General features: G+C 36.2%; 2 protein-coding genes across 2 annotated transcripts; both read right to left on the bottom strand.

Annotated features, from left to right (window-relative positions):
* Positions 1 to 6493: 6493 nt before the first annotated feature.
* LOC141491717 (gamma-crystallin D-like) lies at positions 6494 to 8508 on the bottom strand. Its single transcript, XM_074192573.1, has 3 exons — positions 8500 to 8508; positions 8171 to 8413; positions 6494 to 6769 (listed from the first exon to the last, which is right to left on the bottom strand). Exons 1-3 carry the CDS (start codon positions 8506 to 8508, stop codon positions 6494 to 6496), a joined length of 528 nt encoding a protein of 175 aa, XP_074048674.1.
* Positions 8509 to 17851: 9343 nt separating this feature from the next.
* On the bottom strand, positions 17852 to 19744 carry LOC141491716 (gamma-crystallin D). Its single transcript, XM_074192572.1, has 3 exons — positions 19659 to 19744; positions 19312 to 19554; positions 17852 to 18124 (listed from the first exon to the last, which is right to left on the bottom strand). Exons 1-3 carry the CDS (start codon positions 19665 to 19667, stop codon positions 17852 to 17854), a joined length of 525 nt encoding a protein of 174 aa, XP_074048673.1. The 5' UTR covers positions 19668 to 19744.
* Between the last annotated feature and the right edge of the window lie 4145 nt (positions 19745 to 23889).

Here is a 23889-nt window from a genome sequence, read left to right as displayed (position 1 = left end):
AGAATTTATATTTTATCTTAGAGGAAACAGAGAAAAACAAGTTTACTGATAGCAGAATTGTATGGTCAGATCTGTACCTTTGTAAACTACTTTGCCAGCAGTGTGAAGGATAGATTGGGTGAGTGAGAGTTATTAAGGAGGTCACTGAACTATCCAGTTAAAAACTGATGAGGTCTTGAATTAATGTGGTAACTGGGAAAGCACAGAGTAGGGTTTAGATTGATTGCTAGTTAAAGAGGTAAAGTTACAGATCAGTAGTCAAAACTAGCATTTCCTCATCAAGTACTATGAGGAAAATGCAAAAATCTCTCAAGGGTTGGATGAGACCAAGGGATCTAGTAAAAGATTCTTTTGGATATATATATATACATATATATATGTATATATATATATATATACACACATATTTAGGGATAATGGATAATTTTAACTCAGAGATCACTCAGTTTATCTCAGGGTTAAGAAAATCATCCAGTCCAGGAGGTGATATTTGGGTTCTTTTTATTCAAATAGAAAAGGGTATTTTCTCAAGGTTATTTTCAAGACATCTGGAAGACATTATTAGAATTGACGATTAAGGATCAGGACATATCTTTTTAGCATCCACATCTTTGGAGGAAGATTTGGCAGCTGATTAGCTATGTATGGTAAGAGCTAAATAGGGAATCAAAGATAATGCTAAGATCACGAATCTGAAAGAGTGGAAGGATGTTGGAATTTTTGATAGAACCAGGGACTTTTGGAAGATGAGGCAGGTTTGGGAGGAAAAGAGATGTTTCTGAGTTCTAAGAAGTTTCGGACTTGTATGATGTTTTCTGCCTGTCCCACCCACCTCCTCACCTTGTTGTGAAGATCAAATGAGATATTTGTAAAGAATACCATAGCATCTGGCACAGCAGTAGGCACAGATAAGTACTTGTTTTTTTTTCCCTTCTTTTCCTTCCTATCTTTGACTCCCTCCCCCTCCCCCACCCTAGGTACATGTCATTGAATGGGATCAACATATGACTGGGTATGAAGTACTTAGGGAATTTTTAAAAACCTGCTGGCTGTATGTACCCCAGTGAGTCATTTAATTTCTCTGGATCCTTTCTTCCATCTGTAAAATGGGCACAATAGTGTTTTCATTGTGTACTTCATGGAGTTAAGGGGAAAAAAATCACTTTACACACCTGAAACATTATATAAATGGCTAAGTGAGACTTGGGAGCTTTATTAGGCAGTACATGACTGGATGTAGTGTTCAGGATTCCTCAGCATAATACTTGTGTATTTATTCATAATTTCCATATATTTTATTTTTTTTTCATGATTCATACACCATGCCATCCCTAGAGTTTTCTTGACAAAGATACTAGAGCAGTTTGTTATTTCCTTTTCCACTGGATTAAGGCAACAGAGGTTATATAATTTGCCCAGGATTTCACAGCTAGTGTCTGAGGCTGAATTTAAACAGGTCTTCCTGACTTCAGGACCAATGTTTTATCTTCTGAACCACTAACTGCCTCCAACATAAAATCAACATTTTTTTAAGATTTTATTTATTTTGAGTTTTACAATTTTCCCCCCAATCTTCCTTCCCTCCCCCCCAGAAGGCAGTCTGTTAGGCTTTACTACAATGTTTCCATGGTATACATTGATCTAAGTTGAATGTGATGAGAGAAAAATCATATCTTTAAGGAAGAAAAATATAGTATAAGAGATAGCAGAATTATATAATAAGATAATGGGTTTTTTCCCCTTCTAAATTAAATGTAATGGTTCTTGGTCTCTGTTCAAACTCCACAATTATTTCTCTGTATACAGATGGTATTCTCCATCTCAGATACCCTAAAATTGTCCCTGATTGTTGCACTGATGAAATGAGCAAGTCCATCAAGGTTGGTCATCACTCCCATGTTGCTTTTAGGGCATACAGTGTCTTTCTGATTCTGTTCATCTTGCTCAGCACCAGTTCATGCAAATCCTTCCAGATTTCCCTGAATTTTCATCCCTCCTGGTTTCTAATAGAACAACAGTGTCCTAGGACATACATATGCCACAGTTTGTTAAGCCATTCCTCAATTTAAGGACATTTACCCAATTTCCAATTCTTTGCCACCACAAAGAGGGCCACTATGAATATTTTTGTACAAGTGATATTTTTATCCTTTTTCATCATGTCTTCAGTAGTGGTTTTTCTGGGTTAAAGGGTATGCACATTTTTATTGCCCTTTGGGTACATAAATTCAACATTTAAACATGCCATTGGAGCGGTATAGCATCTAGCCCTAGAGTCAGAAGATGTATCCTTGACAATACTCCAAGAATTTCTTCTCCCCCAATTCCAAGAGTGTGCCTGTATTGGTGCAAGTGTTAGTAGGATTCTTACCACCAGAGGCTAGGGGATCCTGAGGTTCTTTTTCCCCCCAAGGCAATGGGGTTAAGTGACTTGCCTAAGGTCATACAGCTAGGTAATTATTAAATGTCAGAGGCCATATTCAAAGTCAAGTCCTTCTGACTCCAGGGTCAGGGCTCTATCCACTGCACCACCTAGCCGCCCCGATCCTGAAGTTCCTTTGTGTTCCTGTGCTTTTACATACATTCTCATTGTAATCTCTCCTCTTTGAATTTTTGAAAGAGTAGCTCTGAAATAGATGGCAGCTAAAATGGGTGAGGAATTGATTCAGTAGGCAGCTGTAGAGGACAGCAATCACAGACATCAGTTTATAAAATGATTCCATGGCTAGAGCTGCAAGGACCTGCAAATATTCCTAATGCTCAGATGACCTGAAGCTTAAAGCTATGCACATGTTCAGGAAGGATTTTTGACTCTTTGTTAAGAAGTATAAACTGGGGGTGGCTAGGTGGTGCAGTGGATAAAGCACAGGCCCTGGAGTCAGAAGTACCTGGCTTCAAATCGAGTCTCAAACACTTAATAATTACCTAGCTGTGTGGCCTTGGGCAAGCCACTTGACTCCATTTGCCTTGCAAAAACCTAAAAAAAAGTATAAACTAAATTAAAAAGTATTTTGTTATTATAAAAATTAACTTATTTTTGTTAGCTCTTGTTTCTGCTTTACTTTCATTTCTGAATGTATCACTATTCTCCTCACCCTTATAGAAAATTGTCCTTTATAACAAAGATTAAAAAGAAAATGAAGATGCAGTTCAGTAAAAATGAGTCATGAACTATATCTGACACACAGAGTAAATGATTCATGGTCTCCTACAAAGAAGAGAATTTTATTCTTAAACCAAGCTAGATCATTATAATTGCATAGTATTTACTTTCTTTTGTTGTTGTTCTTTTTGTTTACATTGTTGCAGTACTTTTTATGCACTACTTTTTAAAATTTTATTTATTTATTTATTTTGAATTTTACAGTTTTTCCCCTAATCTCACTCCCTCCCCCCAACCCCTACAGAAGGCAATCTGTTAGTCTTTATATTGTTTCCATGGTATGCAGTTATCTAAGTTGAATGTGATGAGAGAAAAATCATATCCTTAAGGAAGAAAAATAAAGTATAAGAGATAGCAAAATTACATAATAAGACAATGTTTTTTTTAAAAAAATTAAACGTAATAGCCTTTGGTCTTTGTTCAAACTCCACAATTCTTTCTTTGGATACAGATGGTATATTCCATCACAGATACCCCAAAATTGTGCCTGATTGTGGCACTGATAGAATGAGCAAGTACATTAAGGTTTGATCATCACCCCCCATGTTGCTGTTAGGGTGATATACTACTTTCTTCATGCTGTATCAGTTCATCTAAACCATGTTCCTTTGATTCTTCATGGTTGCCATTTATTATGATATAACGATATACCATTTCTGTCATATGTCACCATCTCTGTAGCCATTTCCTAACTGACACCCTCCTACTTTGTTTTTAATTCTCACAAAAAAGTAATGCTTTGAATAGTTTGTATGTTTGACTATAGAAGCATTTTAAAGTGTAACTAATAAATATTGGAATAAATTGAAAACAATAAAATAGTTGGTGAAATATAGATACTATATATATAATTTTTCTGATTATCATTTGTTTCTTTTAAATGAATTTTATTGATATTTTGTCTCTTTTATCACCATAATTATCTCAAGTATTTTCCCCCGCCTCCTCCCAGAGAACCATACCATATGACAAATAGTGACTTTTGGAGAGAAAAAAAATCAGCACAGTTGATTGATATGTTGAAAAAAATTGAAAAACTGTGCAATGTGAAACGCTTATGGACCTTTCAATTTTCACAAAAGAGTGGATTGAGGTTGTCTTTTCATGCCTATTCAACTGAGTCCAGCTGATCTTTTAAATTTTGTAGCGTTTACTTTTCGTTCTTTTGGAATGAAGTCGTTCTTTCCATTTACATTGCTGTAATAGGTAGCACAGAGGATAGTGTTCTGGGCCTGTAGTTTGACCCGTGTTCAAATCCAGAATTGGTCACACTAGCTGTGTGACTCTGGGTAAATCACTTATCCCTGTTTAGTTTGTTCATCTGGGAAATGAATTAGAGAAGGAAATGACAAGACACTCTAGTATTTTTGCCAGGAAATCCTCAAATGGCATCCTGAATAGCAGGTGCAACTGAAACAACTTAACAAAGTTACTGTGTCTTTTGTTTTCTTGTCTCTGTTTACTTTATGTTGCATTAATTAATGTAGATCTTTCCATGCTTCTCTGAATTAATCACAAACATTTCTTAGTAGAAGTAATATTCCATTACATTCATATATAACAATTTGTTTAGCTATTCTCCAGTCGATAGTCATCTATTTTGTTTTCAATTTTTAATTCTCTTTTATTTTCAATTCCCAAAAAGTACTGCTAGTATAGTGTAGTGGAACTTTTTTCTTATCCATCTCTTCCTTGAGTTATAAGCCCAATAAAGGAATTCAAAGAGTATAGGTTACTTTATTTTATTTTTTTAGTTTTTTCAAGGCAATGGGGTTAAGTGGCTTGCCCAAGGCCACACAGCTAGGTAATTATTAAGTGTCTGAGGCTGGATTTGAACTCAGGTACTCCTGACTCCAGGGCCGGTGCTCTATCCACTGTGTCACCTAGCCACCCTAGTTTACTTCATTTGCAAAATTAAAAATTGCTTTCCAAAATGGTTGTATTGTTTCCCATCTCCACCAACAATGTATTCATGTGTCTATCTTTCAACTCCTCCAAAATTTACAGTTGCCATGTTGGGGGTCATTTTTATTGACTTTCAGACTGGCAGGTAGATTGTTTTCTTTTTTTGTGTGGGATGCATTTCTATTATTATTATTATCGATTTAGAATATCATTATTTCTTCATTTCTCTTTTTAAAATATTATATAATAATAATAATAGCATTTGCACAATTTTTTAAGTTTGCAAAGCACTGTTCATATTATCTCATTTGATCCTTATGACAATTCTGTGATGTAGGTTTTTTGTTATCCTGTTTCTACAGATGAGGAACTGAGACTGAGAGAGGTTAGGTGACTTTCTCAGAGTCACATAGCTAGGAAATATTTGAACTTGGGGCTTCCTGACTCTAAGTTCCATTAATTAAGAGTTCTATTTTATAAAACATGACCATAGAAAGGTAGTGCATTCTCGCTCTCAGTTAATTTACTACCTGATGATTAGATCATGACTCATTTGAGTTCAATATATCCTAATTAAATAAATTCAAATACTCAAACATTTTTTGAAGTGTTACTCTATGTAAGTAATTATGTGGTTATTTCTGTCATCACTCTTTTCTCCTTTTCATTTCTCTAAGCTGTTGAGTTTACACATTAGCTAGCCTTAAGTTAGGCTTTATCCTGCATTAATGAAACCCATGAGACCCTGCTTCCTCTGCTTAGCTATTCTTAAACTTGTTGGAGTATAAAAGACATTACTGAAGTCCCATATGATAAGAAAAGGCAAGGGGAAGCTATGTAGTGAGAATTATAAGAGAGAAACAGTTCAAGTAGCATATTAATACCCAGACTGCAAGATGGTGACAGAATAACAGGAAGGACTCCAGTGCTTTGGATAGATTATCTGTGTAGGATTTGTGGGAAATTCTCACCTAAGAATTACTAAAATGAGAAGGTATGAAGGGATTGAAGTTTACATCAATGGAGGGAATAACCATGCAAATGAACTCACAGATTTACTAAAAAACTATGGGATCTAAGTAATTTAGAGCCCTAAGAAAATCTTCTGAATTAAAAAAATACATCTATCCATGTAATTATTTTTTTTAGGTTTTTGCAAGGCAAATGGGGTTAAGTGGCTTGCCCAAGGCCACACAGCTAGGTAATTATTAAGTGTCTGAGACCGGATTTGAACCCAGGTACTCCTGACTCCAGGGCCAGTGTTCCATCCAATGTGCCACCTAGACACCCCTGTCCATGTAATTTCTTTAGAAACTTTGAGAGAATGATAATTGTATGAACAAAAAACAAAAAAGGTGAATTAAGCATCACACAAAGTAATTATTTTATTCACTCAAAATGAAACAAATTTAGAGACAGTGCCTCTCAACAAAAATCTACAACTCTTCTAAATGAGCCCACTTTGGCATTCATGCTTCCCCAGTCTTGGAAGCTCCGGTACTCTCCTGGTCTCAGCAGGTACTGTCTCCCTCTGTAGTTGGACATTTCATAGAGAATCCAGCAGCCCTCCATCACATTGAGGGAGTAGATTTCATTGCGATGGAATCGATCCTGGATGCAGTGGCAGTCATCAGTGAGCTCTGCTATTAAGCCTCTGTAGTTGTCTCTCTCATACAGCCTTATTCTGTGAGAACTGGGGAACTGGTTTGATATACCCAAGACAAGGAAAAAAAATAAACTATTAAACAGCCTTCATGACTCAGAGTCATTTTATGTATTTCCTATTCTTCCCAAATAGATACTGGCTTAACACACAATAAAATAGATTCCATATTTCAATAATCCTGTAGTAGTATGTCTATATAGCAGAATCCAATGACCCCACATAGTATTATTACATATATGATATATACAAAAATTAAAATTATAAAGTATTACAAATGCATGACATAATTTAATTGACCTTTAATATAGGAGGTTAGTTTATGAACACCAACTTTAAATCTACTTCTCTACTTCCATAATCCTTTAAATCATCTGAAAGATGATATGACACGATAGATGGAATAATGGACTTGAAGTTAGGAGAACCTAAGTTTAAATCCATCTCAGATACTTCTTAGTTATAACCCTGGGCAAGTCACTTACCTTCTCTATAATTCTTTATCTATTGCCCAAATTTATCAAAGTTTTGCCTCTGAGAGTGGAAGAGTGAAGAGAGTCCTGGAGTCAGAAGACTTGAGTTCAATGTTCTGTTCTGCTACTCATTACCTTCATGACCTTGGGTAAGTCATTCAAATCTCAGTAAGCCTCAGTTTTCCTATCTGTATTTAGGAGTACATGTTGGAAAGTACAGCAGATAGAGCACTAGTCCTGGAGTCAGAAGGACCTGAGTTCAAATATGACCTCAGACACTTGACTAGCTATGTGACTGAGGGCAAGTCACTTAGCCCTGACTGCCTCGCATCCAGGGCCATCTCTAGTTATCCTTACTCATACCTGGTCAGTGAACCCAAATGGCTCTGGAGGAGAAAGTGAGGCTAGTGACTTAGTGCAATTTCCCCCCTCATTCAAATCCAATTCATGTGCTCTGATGTCAAGTTCTTGGTGAATGAAGGACAAACAATAACATCTGTAAAATGAGGGGGTTGGACTTGGTAACCTCTATTTTACACTTTAGCTCTAAATCTATGACCCTATCATTTTATTCAGTTAAGCCTTTGGAAGTCCTCAAGTAAAGACTGGAAATTTACTTGTTGGGAATGATAGAGTAAGAATTATTTTCATGTATAAATTGTATTACTTGATCAGTAAGTCTCTTTTAATTCTGAAATTCTGTGATTCTGTGAATTGAATTCCTCAAAAAGAAAAAGTAATGTTCTTTGCTCCAGGGTTCCCCACTGTGGCCTCTGAAGTCAGATCTGGCATAAATATGACAGGATATGTTGGCCATGAAATTTGTTGTAATTTGCCAAATTTCTACTAGGTGCATCACATTTTTGATTATTCAACCAAACAGTCTAGTACATATATTTTACTGTATCAACTATGTCTCTCTCTTTTTTTTTTTTTGCAGACAAATCAAGATAAAGCAATCCGTACTTGAGGGATAATTCGGCAGGATCTAATGGAGTCGTTGAAGCCCATCCATTCTCGATAGTCAGGGTACTCGCCCTTCCTTAGATAGTACTGGCAGCCTAAGTAATTGGGGTGCTCATAGATCATCCAGTTTCCACTGTCGACTCGAACAGAGTTGCATCGGCTTAAGTAAGACTGAAGGTTGGGGTGGTCACTGCTGCACTCATAGTAACGACCCTGGAAGTTCCGATCCTCATAGAAGATGATCTGCACGAGGAAAATGCCATTTGATAGAAAGAATCAACCCAAGAGCACATTGCCACAAATCAAACTCACCCCTATTCTTCACTCACCTTTCCCATGTTTGATGGCCTGTTGATTCAGAAGTCAGTGGAGTACTTGAATCTGATAGGCCCTCTTATATATACACACCCCACAAGGCTTTTGCTAGGTCTGCAGTAGCAATACAAAAGCTATGTAAATGTGGCTAGTAAGGGTATTTCTTTCCTTTCCCCCCCACCCTATATTATCAGTGCCATTCATTGTATGCATTGCTGCCATTCTCTCTGGCGCATTCGAGGCTTATACTATTGCAGACATAAGTGTTTTGGAGGTCATTGGAGATAGGTAGTATAGAAAAGACAGATTTAGAAAAGGGAATGAGACAGAAAAATGAGACAAAAAACTCACTGCTTTGCTTAAATAAAGAAATATTGGGAATAGAAATTATTTCCTCTAAAAATCTTAAATTATTTTTAATGGTCAATTTTTGAGGTTTTATCAATCAAGAGGAATTTTCCTCATTTTGCCTATAAAAATCAGCTTCTGGTCATATACCAATGGAAGGAAAGAAAGGAAAGAAGGAAAGAAAACATTTATTAAGTGCCTACGATCTACTGTGTATGGTGCTTAGTGCTTTACAGCTATCTCATTTGATCCTCATCACTTCTCTGGGGTGTAAATGCTTTATCTTCATTTTACAATTGAAGAAACAGAGACAGAGTTAAGTGACTTGTCCTGGATCACATAGCTAATAAGTGTGGGAGGTAGGATTTGAATACATATCTTCTTTACTTCAGCTGATTAATTTCCTCTACTTTATATCTATTAGGATCCTTACCATGTAGGCTAGACTAGTTTGTTTGGTTCTTTTCTCTTAAAAGGCAGAGGCTATAAATCCAAGATTTGATTGGTCCAGGAAACTAAGGCTTGAAATATTAGTGTGGCTTCCCAGATACCTAAGGACATAAGAAAGGTCCATCAGACTTGAAGGAGTTGCACTGCCTCATAACTTGATGCTCAGTTGCATCTGTGTATGGAAACAAAGGAGGCTTCATCCACCTGAATGAGTGCTTTATTTATCAATATGCTTTCCATATTATCACTAATTATTATTAACTATTAAATGACCTATAATTGTCTCATTTTTTACTTCCAATCTCAAACTTGAGCTACCAAAAAAGCCTGAATTAGACCTGGTCTACAACCACCTTCCTATCCCTCATTAATCTTCCTTAAACGTTCCCCACTTTTAAGGTCTAATCCAAATTCCTTCTCTTTCATGGAGGCTTCTATTATTCCAGCTCTTTATAGAATGGTTATGGTAATAGTAGTCTATATGGCATAATTTAATATTTAATTATAAACTGTAATATATTGTTTGTTATCTTTCTGTGTATGTTTTTTCTTGGTCCTCAAATGAATTTTAAGCTTCTTGAAGGCATGGTCTGCCCAACTCTCCCTAACAAAATACTGAATAACAACTTCTCGATAATAATTTTTTAATTGACAGATTAAAAAGAAACTCGGGGGCGGCTAGGTGGCGCAGTGGATAAAGCACTGGCCTGGAGTCAGGAGTACCTAGGTTCAAATCCGGTCTCAGACACTTAATAATTACCTAGCTGTGTGGCCTTGGGCAAGCCACTTAACCCCATTTGCCTTGCAAAAACCTAAAAAAAAAAAAAGAATCTCGGATAATAGAAAATAGATAAAAGTGGGAAAGAGTATGCATGGGAAAATGAAGGGAAAAATCAGGGTTTGAAGGAAGGCTGAAATTTGCATTGCATTTATCTCATCTAATCATTCTCTTATTTTTTTTTTCAGAAGGGAAACAATCTCAGAGAGGAGAAATGACTTACCTAAATTCACTGAGTAGGAAATAATAGAACCATGATCCAGTCCCATCTCCTTAAATACACTTTCATGACATTGGATTATTTCCACTGGTGATTATTTTGGAAGACTAAATGGTAAAAAGGCTGTGTGCGATAGTGGTTAGGAGACTAAATTCAAGAAAAGTGGGTTCAATTCCACCTCTGACAAATAATCATGTTATATTGGGCAAGAAATTTAATCTTGATGCTTTAAGCAATTCCCTGGAAATTCCATCAACATGTTTCCCTTTCTCCCTTAAACTAAAGGAAGCCAACATAGGACTTTAAAGTGTGTGTCTCTGTGTGTGTGTGTGTGTGTGTGTGTGTGTGTGTGCGTGTGTGTGTGATCTTTCATTAGAGATATTCTCATATTTGGGATCTTCACTAATTCTGGGTATCTACTTCTTTGGAACAGACTTGTACACATTCCATAATTTCTATTTTGTGTCACCAACTTTTCATAAAACATTATTCTATAATATTGTAAATGGTATGATGACAAATTTTAAAAAATCTATTTGAGTTTCCCAGGTGGAGGCAATAAGCCAAGTCAACATTCTCTTAAGAGTGTCTGAATCTTCATATCATAGCAGAATCAATGAAAAAAAGAATACAAGTGTAGAGTTTCCAGGGAAGTTTTGTTTAAAAGGAAAGTTTCTCTTACTTTAAAATGCTTAAGAACCATCATAAACTGTTCATTTAGCCTGTTCCAAAGTTCTAATACTATCCTCATTGTCAGCAAATCTTCCAAAGGTTGGGCTAGTTTTATGATTTTCAACATCTTTGGTTAATCATTTACAATAGTTCTGCTGAAGCAGCAGGAACCCATGATAATTTGGAGGGCAGTGTGGAGGATTGGACTCTGATGATTCTTACAGTCTATACTCATGGCTTACCATACCATATTGTTTTGTGTTTAAGGTTCTCCTTATCATGCATGTGGGTCTTATCTAACTAGAATGAAGACCTTTTCTGTTTTATTCTATTTGGTATCTTCTAAAAGTCTAACCTTTGTACATAATGACCCTTTGATAAATTTGCTGTCACTCAGCTATTTCAGTCATATCTGACTCTTTGTGGGGTTTTCTTAGCAAAGAAACTCAGGAGTCCCATTTTGCACATGCGAAAACTGAGGCAAACAGGATTAAGTGACTTGCCTAGGCTCATATAGCTAGTAAGTGTCTGAGCTGAATTTGAACTCAAAAAGATGAATCTTTCTGATACCAAGCCCAGCAATCTATCCCTTTGTTACTATTGCCTTCCAACAAACATTGGATGATTAATTGAATGCATATTATACAACTATAGTTTTTTCATGTGTTTGTTAGACAATGTTTTGATAACAATGTAATTTCTAGTTCTTGGCTCATCTACTCAAGACAAATTTTTCAGGGCAAAATCATCAATATTTACTAGTTCCTGAATGACTATTTCAAGGACTTTTAAAATGGTGTAGTGGATAGAGCACTGTTCTTGGAGGACCGGAGTTCTAATTCAGCCTTAGTCACTTTACACTTACTAGCTTTGTGACCCTGTAACCCTGATTGCGTCACATCCAGGGCCACCTCTAGTCAACCTGATTCACATCTGGTCACTGAACCCAGATGATTCAGGAGAAGAAAGTGAGACTGGTGACTTAGCACAGCCCTGACCCCTTTTCACTCAAATCCAGTTCATGTGTTTATCATGGCATCACCTCCATGATGTCATAGTCTTTGAGAAAAAAGGACAAACATCATCATCATCAACAGCAACAATAGCTAACGTTCAGTCTTGAGTCATAAAAGCATTTCCCATATGATAACAATTCTTCTAGAACCTAGACATAGCTGAAAATGACCTTAGATATCATCTAACCTAAGGTCCTTATGTTCTAGATGAGGAACTCAGACCCAAAGCGATGAAGTGATTGCAGAATTGGGATTTAAATCCAAGTCCTCTGACTACAAAGTCAGCATTCTTTGTAGATTTATTTCTTTTTTTAAATTAATATTTTATTTGTCTTCCAATTATATACAATAGTAGTTTCTACCTATCATTTTCTGCATGGTTTTGAATTTTACACTCCCCCCGCCCCACAGAAGGCTATTTAATAATCTTTACATTGTTTCCATGCTGTACATTGGTTGAAACTGAATGTGTTGTGAGAGAAATCATATCCTTGAAGAAAAAATAAAATATTAAAGATAGCAAAATTATGTAGTACATAAGACACTTTTTTAAAAAATTGAAGGTAATAGACTTGGGTCTTTGTTTAAACTCCACAGTTCTTTCTCTGGGTACAGATGGTATTCTCCATCACAGATGCTCTAAAATTGTCCCTGATTATTTTATTGATGTAATGAACAAGTCCATTAACGTTGATCATCACCCCCATGTTGCTGTTAGGGTATACAGTGTACTTCTGATTCTGTTTTTCTTGCTCAATTTCAGTTCATGCAAGTCTTTCCAGGCTTCTCTGAAATCCTATCCTTTTTGGTTTCTAATAGAACAATAGCATTCCATAACATACATACAACCACAATTTGTTCAGTCATTCTCCAATTGATGGACATTCACTCAATTTCCAATTCTATCACAAACAGGGTTGCTGTGAATATTTTTGTACAAGTGATGTTTTTACCCTTTTGCAGGATCTCTTCAGGGTATAGACCCAGTAGTGGTATTGCTGGATCAAGGGGTATGCACATTTTTATTGTCTTTTGGGCATAATTCCAGATTGCTCTCCAGAAAGGTTGGATGAGATCACAGCACCACTAACAATGTATTAGTGTCCCAGATTTCCTACATTCCTTCCAACATTACACACTGTCATTGGTCATATTGGCCAATCTGATAGGTTTGAGATGGTACCTCAAAGCTGCTTTAATTTGCATTTCTCTAATCAGTAATGATTTAGAGCAATTTTTTGTATGACTATGGATAGCTTTGATTTCCTCATCTATAAACTACCTTTGCATATCCTTTGACCATTTGTCAATTGGGGAATGGCTTTTTTTAAAATAAACTTGACTCAATTCTCTCTATATTATTTTGGAAATGAGTCCTTTGTCAGAAATATTAGTTGTAAAAATTGTTTCCCAATTTATTATATTTCTTTTGGTCTTGATTACGGTGATTTTGTTGGTGCAAAAGCTTTTTAATTTAATGTAATAAAAATTATGTAGATTGATTTCTAATGTGATTTTCTTGTTGCACCCTTAAACATTACAACATATAACTGAAAGATTAAAATTGGAGATTTTACCTTTTGCCATATCCAGATTGATAAAATAAAATACTCCTCCCCTTTTTTAGTTTTGAATAATGTTTTACTATGAGTGAAAAGAGCATATAAAAATATATGTAGTGTGATTTCATTAACTAAATATTATTTTATCTTATTTTCTAGTGAAAAAACTATTCTCCTTCCTTCTTCCCTTCACTTCATTAAAATGAAAAATTTAAAAACACTTATAAAATCCAAGCAAAACAAATTCTTTTATTGGCCAAAATGATGTGTGACTTTATTATGACCAAAAGATGTGTAACTTTAGGGACTGAGCCAATATGACAGACTGCAACTTTCCAGAAAGATCTAGCAAATCCAAGAAAAATCAGTGAGTCATTTTTCTATCCCAAGTCAGCACAGAGATGCAGATATAGTCAGCTGGGACACTGATCGTGTCACATCCAAAGTGTTTTCAAAAGTAGAAACTAAAAGAGAACCAAGGCTTTCCATCAGGACAAGAAGAAGTCCAATATCAACTTGGATCAGCTCAACTTTGTGCAAGCTGCAAGAACAGATACTAACTTGTAGTTCAGTCACTCGTTATCTGGTTCAGGGTCACAGATCAGGGTGTGCTGAAAAGAGTTGTAGACCTAGGAGTTAGTTGGGATCTCAGTTCCATCCTCCAGAACAGTCTGAAACCATCAGAGGGAATAATCTAGTGCAGGAATCCCAAAGCAAAGGGAAATTGCAGTTTTAAATCTGCAGAGTTTTCTAATTGCCAGCAGAAGTTTACTGAAACTATAAGAGGCAAGCCCAAAGATGTGTTCCTTGGACCCAAAACCAGGTTGGGAATTTGCAAAGCACAGACCAAGAGGGCAACAATCAGACTTTGTCCTGGATCAGATCACTCTGGAACCGCAAAAATTTCCAATTCCTCAACCTGAGCTATCCTTGAGATGCTGGAGAAATACTACATACTCAGTACACTCTCCATTCCCTCTCCTTTAAAAAAAAAAAGTAATAGAAGAACCAAAGAGGTCATAAGCTTATTTCTGACAGACACAGGTTCTGAACCTAACTCAAAATCCAAAGTCAGGAAGTAGGTAGGAAGTATGTTCAAACAACAACAAAAAGCATTTGATCATACAGAGCCAGTGTTGGGGACACTCAAGACACAAACCAGAAGAAGAGAGTGACTTTAAAATTTCTATCAAGCAAACTTCAATGGAAAAAAATGGACCTATTGGACACCTATATGACTAGAATTGTTGGAAGAAATGAATCAAAAGCATAAACCAAAAATTTTAAATGATTTTAAAAATCAAAGAAGAATACTAGAGAAAAAAGAGACCTAGAAATAATAACAATGGAAGATGACTAGATGGAGAATTAATAGCTTAGAAAAAGAGGTGCAAAACTTGATCTAAGAAGAACAATCCATGAAGTTAACAGAATAAATAGAATCTACTGATTTCATGAGACATCAAGAAATTCATACCATATGATATTTTTCCTATTCTCCTGTAAATCTTCTACAGGGAGACCATTCAATGTTCTTTGTGCATTATGATAGATTTCTTGATAATGTGTAATTACAACTGAAATATGAGGGGTATCTATTGGTATACAACATACTGTTAGATCTGCTTTCTATTCTATTTTTTCTATCCCTCCCCATTTTATGATTGAACTTGTCTCATTGATGTTAATAGTAATTATTGTCGATTATTTCACTCCATCTTCTTTTACATATTTCCTTTTATTGAATTCCTATTCTAAAGAAAAGGGTAGGGGCGGCTAGGTGGCATAGTGGATAAAGCACCGGCCTTGGAGTCAGTAGTACCTGGGTTCAAAGCTGGTCTCAGACACTTATGAATTACCTAGTTGTGTGGCCTTGGGCAAGCCACTTAACCCCATTTGCCTTGCAAAAACCTAAAAAAAAAGGGTAGTGAGAAAAGAAGTGTGTTCAGCATCAGTACTCCTTTTCCCCCTCAACCTTCTGACAACTTGGGTTCTTATTTTTCTATTATTTTAAACCCCTTTTCAGCATGAACAACTCATCTCTATCTTGGTCATGCGTCTCTCTGCTGATAAATTTTATAATATTTCTCCTGCATGATTCTTCGTTAGTAGTACATTGTTCACTACTCAAGTCCACATGAGTTTCTCCATTGCTTTTCGGGTGACAACAACTTTATTCTTAGACTGTGATATTCATGACTCAAAGTCATATAGCTAAACAGAAAAAATATTTATATCAACAATATAGACCTTTGATTCAGGGAGAAGTTTGGGAACATTAAGAGTAAACAAATAGGTATATTCCATAGAGAGGTCATTGATAGAAGAAATTCTCTATAAATACCAAAATATTTAGAGCAACACTTTTTATGGAAACAAAGAACTGATAGTTCTCCTCAATGAGTTTACATTTTCAAGCACAGAAAAGAAAGTATAAGTATGGGGATTAGGTGGAAAAAGAAAACACCATGGCATGGGAGTATCTTGCCCCAAGGGGCTGAAACCAGAATGGCAAGCAGATAGAAAGTAGAGAGATCTGAGTCCAGATTCTGCCTCATATAAAGGAAGGCATTGCGAGAAGTTTTTTATTCTATTCTCTAGCCTTCTAAACAGAGAGGAAAGGAACTGAGGAAGGTAGAGTCAATCAAGGCTTGAGTAAGCAACATGATGGTGAGTTTAGAAGTGATGAACTCCTAGGAGTAGCATCTTGTTCCCTGGCAGAGAAGATATTTTCCCCCATCCCCACCTACTCCTTTGAAGAGATGGGAGGCTCTCAGGTCTGAAATATTGCCTATATTTTCAGACGTTTTGATGTAGAACATTTTTATTTATTCTTTTTTTTACTTTCTCTTTTTTCTTAAAAAATATACTGTTATAATGGATAGCTTATTTGAAAAGGAATGGAAAGGATACTGTGAGAAACTTAGGCAATGTTAATAGAAAACATCACTAAAATTTATTTTTTGAAAAAAGTGTAGCGTACATTTTATTAAAATGGAATCTAACCAATTTTTTCTGTCTTGTTCAGTTATGATCCATTTCTTTTTCCATAAAACACATTCATTCTCCTATGTATTTGACAGGCCATTAAGGTTGTATATTATATTCTGAACAACAGACAATCTTCATTCACTTGGTTTTCCTGTGAGAATTATTAGGCTGAATGAACTCTTTTGAGGAAAGCACAATGCTCTCCTGAATATTTAGGTTTTTTTTAAGGAGTTTATATAGCATGTATCATAAAGGGTGCTGTTTGAGGTAATGTAGCAGGATAGAAAAAGTGGATTTGGAGTTTGGACCCCTCTATCATAAGAGGCAAAATGGAAAGTAATTAAATGTTAATTATGGATAATAAAAAAATAATCAAATCCTGAAGTAAATTGAAGTTGACTGATTGTGATGTTGAATTTATGTAAAGTATATTGTGACATTTTAATAACCTGGGTCAAATTTCCTTTTAATGCTTCAATATTCCATGAAACTTTCAATCTAATGAGGGTTCTGATCATCCATTAATATCTATGTCTAGTTATGAATAGTTATTTTTATGGCTGGTAGAGGGTTTTCTTAACATTTTCATTTGCATGAAATACAACTTGGTGTATTATCTCCTGGAGTTAGGAGACTAGAGTTTGAATTATACCTCATAAAAATACTAGTCTTGTGGTCATGAGCAAATCACAACTTCTTAGTGCCTGTCTCCTTATCTATAAAATGAAAATAATAATATTTATACTGCTTACTTACCTGATTGCACTTTGCAAATCTTGAAGTACTATGCAACCATTAATTATTCATTTATTTTCTCTTCATCCATTAGAGTAAATTTTTTTCCTAAAGACACAGACTTCTCTTTCCTTTACCTTTTTCTTCTTTTATCTATGGCCTCATACCATTTTTTGTATATTGTGAGTATCCAATAAACTTAGTTGCCTAACATGTTCAACATACAATAAAATAAAATATACAACAAATGCTTTTCACAGTGACATTATCTTGTGGTTGCAGACTTCCCCTGTGGGCTTGCCATTTATCAGCACTTAAATCCTATTCTAATTTTGACATTGAAAAGAATTGAGAGCTCTAGCAAGTTCTATAAAGCTGGTGAGGCTTCAAGTATGATTCTGACTAGAGCTTGTAGCCTATCTGAATTCAGAGAGGCTCATTAACAGAAGGATTGTCTTCTAGGCGATCATTTTTCCCACTTCGAGCTCCATGAAATAATGTCATTAAAAAAAGGACAAAAGCCAAGGAGTGCCAGAAATACAATCTACATATTTATTTAATTTTTACATCAGTGATAACAAGAGACAATTTAATTTAGTATGTATCTATGACCCTTCTCAGAGAACCCACTTTGGCATTCATGGCTCCCCAGTCCAGGTATCTCTTGTACTCGCCAGGTCTCAGCAGGAACTGCCTTCCTCTGTAGTTGGGCATCTCATAGAGGATCCAGCAGCCATCCATGACATTAAGGGAATATATTTCATTCAGGTGGAAGCGATCGTGGACACAAGAGCAGTCATCGGTGAGTTCCATCATTTGACCTTTGTAGTCTTCTCTCTCGTATAACCTCATCCTATGGGAGCCAGTCTGTTATAGGTGGAAACAACAAGATAAGAAATAAATGAAAAGTATTTTCTGGATTTAGGAAGGAGTCCCATGATTCACCTATGTTTATCTGCACAAGATAAGGCTTTCTAAAACATACTGACTTTCCTGCTTCCCTTCCCACTGTAGTGTTGTTTTTCCTGGAGCCAGCCCTAAAGATGGCACTGGATAGAGTGCAGAACCTGGCAGGCACATTTGAATTCAAATCCAATCTCAAATTCTTCCTAGCTGGGTAATCCTGGCCAAGTCATTTAATCCTATTTGCCTCAGTTTCTTAGTCTGTACAATAAATTGGAATGGGAAATGGCCAACAACTCCAGTATCTTTGACAAGAAAATCCTAAATGAGATCATGAAGAGTTGGACGTGATGGAACAGCCACAGCAACTTTAAAAATAAATCTGATTAGGAACCATTGATAGACAGGGATCTCTGTCTTAAAATTTTTCCTTGATATAGCAGGGAAAAAAATGAACTGAAGGAGTGAAAAGTTTTTCTTTTTGAAATACTGAATGTTGCAAGTACATATGCTGAATTGTATAAAGAGTATTACATCCCACAGTTCCTTCCTTCAATTAAATTTAATATTTATTAATTCTCTCCAAGTAATGCAGTAAAACAGATAGCAAGTAGTCCTTAAAGCCAGGAAGGGCTGAGTTTAAGCTCTGTGTCTAACACACTTATACCATGTCATCTTGGACAAGTCATTTAACTTCTGTGATCTAGCAACTCTCTCTTGCAGAAATGATGACTATCGATATGAAAAGAAAAAAGATGTTCCTCATGGAATGAACCTTCATCAAAGAAATGACCGATTCTTTCATTATCCCTTACTAAAGGGCCTCTCATATTCTGGGTGTTTCTGGTTTTTTTGTTTACATTAAGATTCGTGGTCTTTATTTTTCTTGCTTGAATGAATTATTTCCATTTTTCTTTAGTCAATTCTAACCAATTTACCTAAGTCTAATTCCCAATCTGAATTTTAATTTTCTTCTCCCATCTGCTACTTTCCTCCACATAATTTAGTACAATCAGAAAATAGATCAAGCATAGTCTTTTTCCCATCAAAATTTATTTAAAAATTTAAAGTAACACTAGGATGAGGATCAAGCTCTATGGAACCCATGGCCACTGATATTAGCTCATCACCCAACAAGAAATGAAACTCACATAAGGGATTGTCCGGCAGGACTTGATAGAGTCACTAAAGCCCATCCATTCCTGGTAGTCTGGATACTCTCCTCTTCTCAGATAATACTGGTGACCAGAGTAATTGGGCCGCTCATAAATCATCCAGCAGCCACTGTCCACCCGGATGGAATTGCAGCGGCTAAAGTAGGATTGCAGGTTAGCATGGTCACTGCTACACTCGTAGCAGCGGCCCTGGAAACCTCGGTCCTCAAAGAAGATGATCTGCAAATGAATATCAAGGAGGTTATTGGGCATTCAATGGGAAATGATGGTCTTCGTTTAAAAACAAAAACAACAAATTTATGGCATCCCCATGCTTTACTCACCTTTCCCATGTCTGGCTGGCGGTGATGCAGAATTCAGTCTAACAGCAGCGGCTGTTTGTATATATAGAGCGGGCCTGTTGCTGCATCGGCAAGAACAACACAAAAGAGGCCCAGTGGGGATAGGGAGGGGATTTTCATGTTTTCTTTTTTTTTCTTCTAGTATGAGGGCAGGGGGTTCATTGGACCATTCCCTCTTGCTTTCTCTGGTACTTTCCAGTTGACCTTGCTCTCCCACTGAAAGCTATTGAAGTCAGCAGAGCCATTATGGTGCTGGGCACAATGGACCAACTTCTCACCCTATGCAGCCATATAGAAGCACATGTTTTCATGAATGGACTGACTTCATTTAGACTTCTGTCCCTATAGAAACTGCTGAGGCTGAGCTCTGTCTGTACTGAGGCTGAGTCAGGAGCAAAAGCACATGAATGGGCATATTCCTAAATGACTTGGAAGGCTGATGGGCAGTAGGGAATCCCAACAAGTTAACGCCTGGATTAGGAAAATTGCGTTGGGATTCCTATGATGAAACTGTACAATTTGGAGAGTCCAGAAAATGTTATCTGAGAAAATTAGGGAAAATATAATATGAATTAGCAAGACTACAAAGAGAGACTGTATGCAGGAGGAGATTGAATTATGTAATGTTAAATTTTGAGTATGAGTATTTGAACTTTGGAAGATTATTTGAACTTTTGGAAGGTGGTTTGATGTAGTAGAGAGGAGTCAGGAATAATTGGGTTCAAATTCTACCCAGGTAACTCCCTAAAACTATAAATTACAGTACAGTTGCCAATATTAATACGTATTGTAAAAAAAGTATTGATATTTCATAATTCTCTTTTTTCAAACACTGAAGGACTTCTTTGCATTTTACTTCATCTCTATGTGACTCAGTTTTCTCATTTATCAAATAAGAAGGGAACAGATTCAATCTCTCCAAAGTCCCTTTCTAAATTTATGAACCTATAATCTCAAATATTTCCAACCCAGCCCTGACCCCATTTTCTAGGTAGAGGGAGTTGCTACACCCCTACAAGAATGGAATCATAGGGCTGTATCCCTTACTCGCTGAACAAACATACTTTCAGAGAACTTTCAAAGACCAGAGAGCATTTTACTCATTAAGAAACTAAGGCACTGAGAAGCTAATTGATTTAATCTGCATTAGTTATAAACTAAATGTCTGAGGCAGTATATGAACCAACATCTTCCTTGTCTCCATGTCTTCCATTGTCCATGTTGAGTCTTAGGGAATCCATTCTACCTATTCCATATCACCCTTTAAAAATCAATTTATCATTTTGTACAAAATCCTAACTGAACTTCTTGTTTAAATTTGACTATACAGGGGAAATTCATTCATTTGTTCATTTATTTGTTTGTTTAATAAACATTTATTAAACATCTATAATGTTAGACATAATGCTAAGCACTACAAATACAAAGCCCAAAATGAAATAAATAGACCCTCACATGATTTTGCAACAGAAAACAACATTAAAATAGTTAAGCAAATGCAAAATATATAAAAAGTGATTTGGGGAGGAGGAGGGAGAGCATTAAGAATGCAGGTTTCTCTCTACATGTTGGGGAGGGGTGCTGGAAAAGCATTCATAGCAGGCAGCAAGGACACAAAGAAATAATAATACCCCAGCTTCCAGGTTCAACCTGATACATTGTCCCTTCTCCTGTTGTTCACAGACCACATCCCAGGCTTTCCAGCTATCAGGACCAATTATCTAGTGAGGTAAAACACATGACTTGTGGCTGATAGAAAATTTCATTTTGTGGTTCCAAGAACAATTTGCCTCTGTCACCATGAAAGCTTGAGCTTGTAGACTCACATATTAATGGTCTTTCTAAGACATTAATAGATTTAGTTTGATCAGGGCAATGTACCATAGGATCATTAACTCTTTATTTTCAGAAACTTTGTCTCTTGTAATTCAGTCCAAGGTTATATTAGCTTTTTCAGATGTCATATCATATCATTCTGTTGAGTCACACTGAATTAATGAAACACTGAAACACCAATATTTTCTCAGATAACTTATTTAGCAACATCTCCCTCATTTTGTACTTGTAAAGTTGATTTTCTTTTTAACAGAGTATAAAACTTTATATTTATTGCCATTAGATTTTATCTTAATAAATTTGTTCCTTTGTTCTAGTCTATCAGGATCTTTTTGGTCTTGATTCTATTTCCTAATTCATTAGTCATTTTTCTTAGCTTTGTGTCATTCCATCTATGTACCTCAGTCCAAGTCACTGACAATAAAGGGTCAAGCAGAGATTCCAGGGGTATTTCTATCAAGAATTCCTTGCAGGGGCGGCTAGGTGGCACAGTGGATAAAGCACCAGCCCTGGAGTCAGGAGTACCTGGGTTCAAATCTAGTCTCAGACAATTAACAATTACCTAGCTGTGTGGCCTTGGGCAAGCCACTTAACCCCATTTGCCTTGCAAAAACCTAAAAAAAAAAAAGAATTCCTTGCAAATGGGCAGCTAAGTGGCGCAGTGGACAGAGTCCACTCCAGGTCCTGGAGTCAAGAGGAACTCAGTTCAAATATGGTCTCAGATACTCAATAATTACCCAGCTATATGACCTTGGGCAAGTCACTTAAACCCATTGCCTTGTCTCCCCCCCCCCCCCAAAAAAAAGAATTCCTTGAAAGTTTAATTTTTAACGATTTGGCTAGTTTGGAATCTATCTATTTGTGCTAACACTTGGCTAGACCTCATCTCTTCATTTTCCTTAAAAGAATAGTTTAAGAGACTTCATTGTCACTTTTCTAAAATCAAGACAAACCATAATATGGTTCATTTAATGAAGGAAGTGCTTCCATCATTAGGTCCCCATTTTTTAAAATGACAATTTTTACAAATCCAATAAATATTCTTTAAAGAGGTTTTCTAGAAGATTTGAAATTCTGTAAAAATTTCAATCATTAATTATTTAATGGATCTTTATTTGTTGTTAACAAATAGCATTCTTTGTTGTCTTAAGAACTAAACTGGAGATGAATCCAGACCACAACTGTTAGCCTTGAATGTGTAACTTGCTACACAAAAAATTTCACTAACAAATAAAAAATACACCTATGGGGAAAACCTTTTGTTGAAAGTGACATGGTTGTGAACTCATCCAACCCTTCTGGAGAGCTATTTGGAACTATGCCCAAAGGGCCACAAAAATGTGTATACCCTTTGACCCAGCAATACCACTATTGGGTCTATACCCTGAAGAGATGAGGAAAAAGGGTAAAAACATTACTTGTACAAAAATATTTATAGCAGCCCTGTTTGTGGTGGCAAAGAATTGGAAATCCAGTAAATGTCCTTCAATTGGGGAATGGTTTAGCAAACTGTGGTATATGTATGTCATGGAACACTATTGTTCTATTAGAAACCAGGAGGGACGGGATTTCAGGGAAACCTGGAGGGATTTGCATGAACTGATGCTGAGTGAGATGAGCAGAACCAGAAAAACGCTGTACACCCTAACAGCAATATGGGAGTGATGTTCAACCTTGAAGGACTTGCTCATTCCATCAGTGCAACAATCAGGAACAATTTTGGGCTGTCTGAAAAGGAGAGTACCATCTGCATCCAGATAAGGAGCTGTGGAGTTTGAACAAAGTGGAAGGACTATTCCCTTTAATTTAGAAAAAAAAAAAACAGATAGCTTATTGTCTGATCCTGTTACCTCTTAGACTTCTCTTTAAGGATATGATTTCTCTCTCATCACACCCAATTTGGAACAAGGTACAACATGGAAACAAAGTAAAGACTGACAGAGTGCTTTCTGTGGGGGGGGGAAGCAAGATTGGGGGAAAAATGTAAAACTCAAATAATATCTTTAATAAAAATAAATTAAAAAAAGAAAGTGACATGGTAGTAATTTTATGTGTATATTTACGGATGAAAATACCTTTTTGTTCTTGACTCTATTATCCAGTGCATTAGTCATCTTTCTTAGCTTTGGGTCATGCCATCTATACCTTAGTCCAAGTCACTGACAAAAATGATAACTAGTATAGGGCCAAGTATAGATCCAAGGGGCACATCACTTGAGAATTCCTCAATGTTTAGCTATTTGTCTTGTTTGGAAAACCAGTTCCATGTCTGATTTCATTTGTCCCCTGAACAAACTAATAACTATTCTTTTCTTAATCCCAGAACTTTGTAACCATAAAATTTTATTGAAAAAAGCCAACACCCAAATATCTTTGA

Source organism: Macrotis lagotis, chromosome 6 (genome assembly GCF_037893015.1).
Source record: "Macrotis lagotis isolate mMagLag1 chromosome 6, bilby.v1.9.chrom.fasta, whole genome shotgun sequence".
NCBI lineage: Eukaryota > Metazoa > Chordata > Mammalia > Peramelemorphia > Peramelidae > Macrotis > Macrotis lagotis.
The sequence above is the reverse complement of the archived record's forward strand: the minus strand, read 5'-3'. Positions and strand labels throughout refer to the sequence as shown.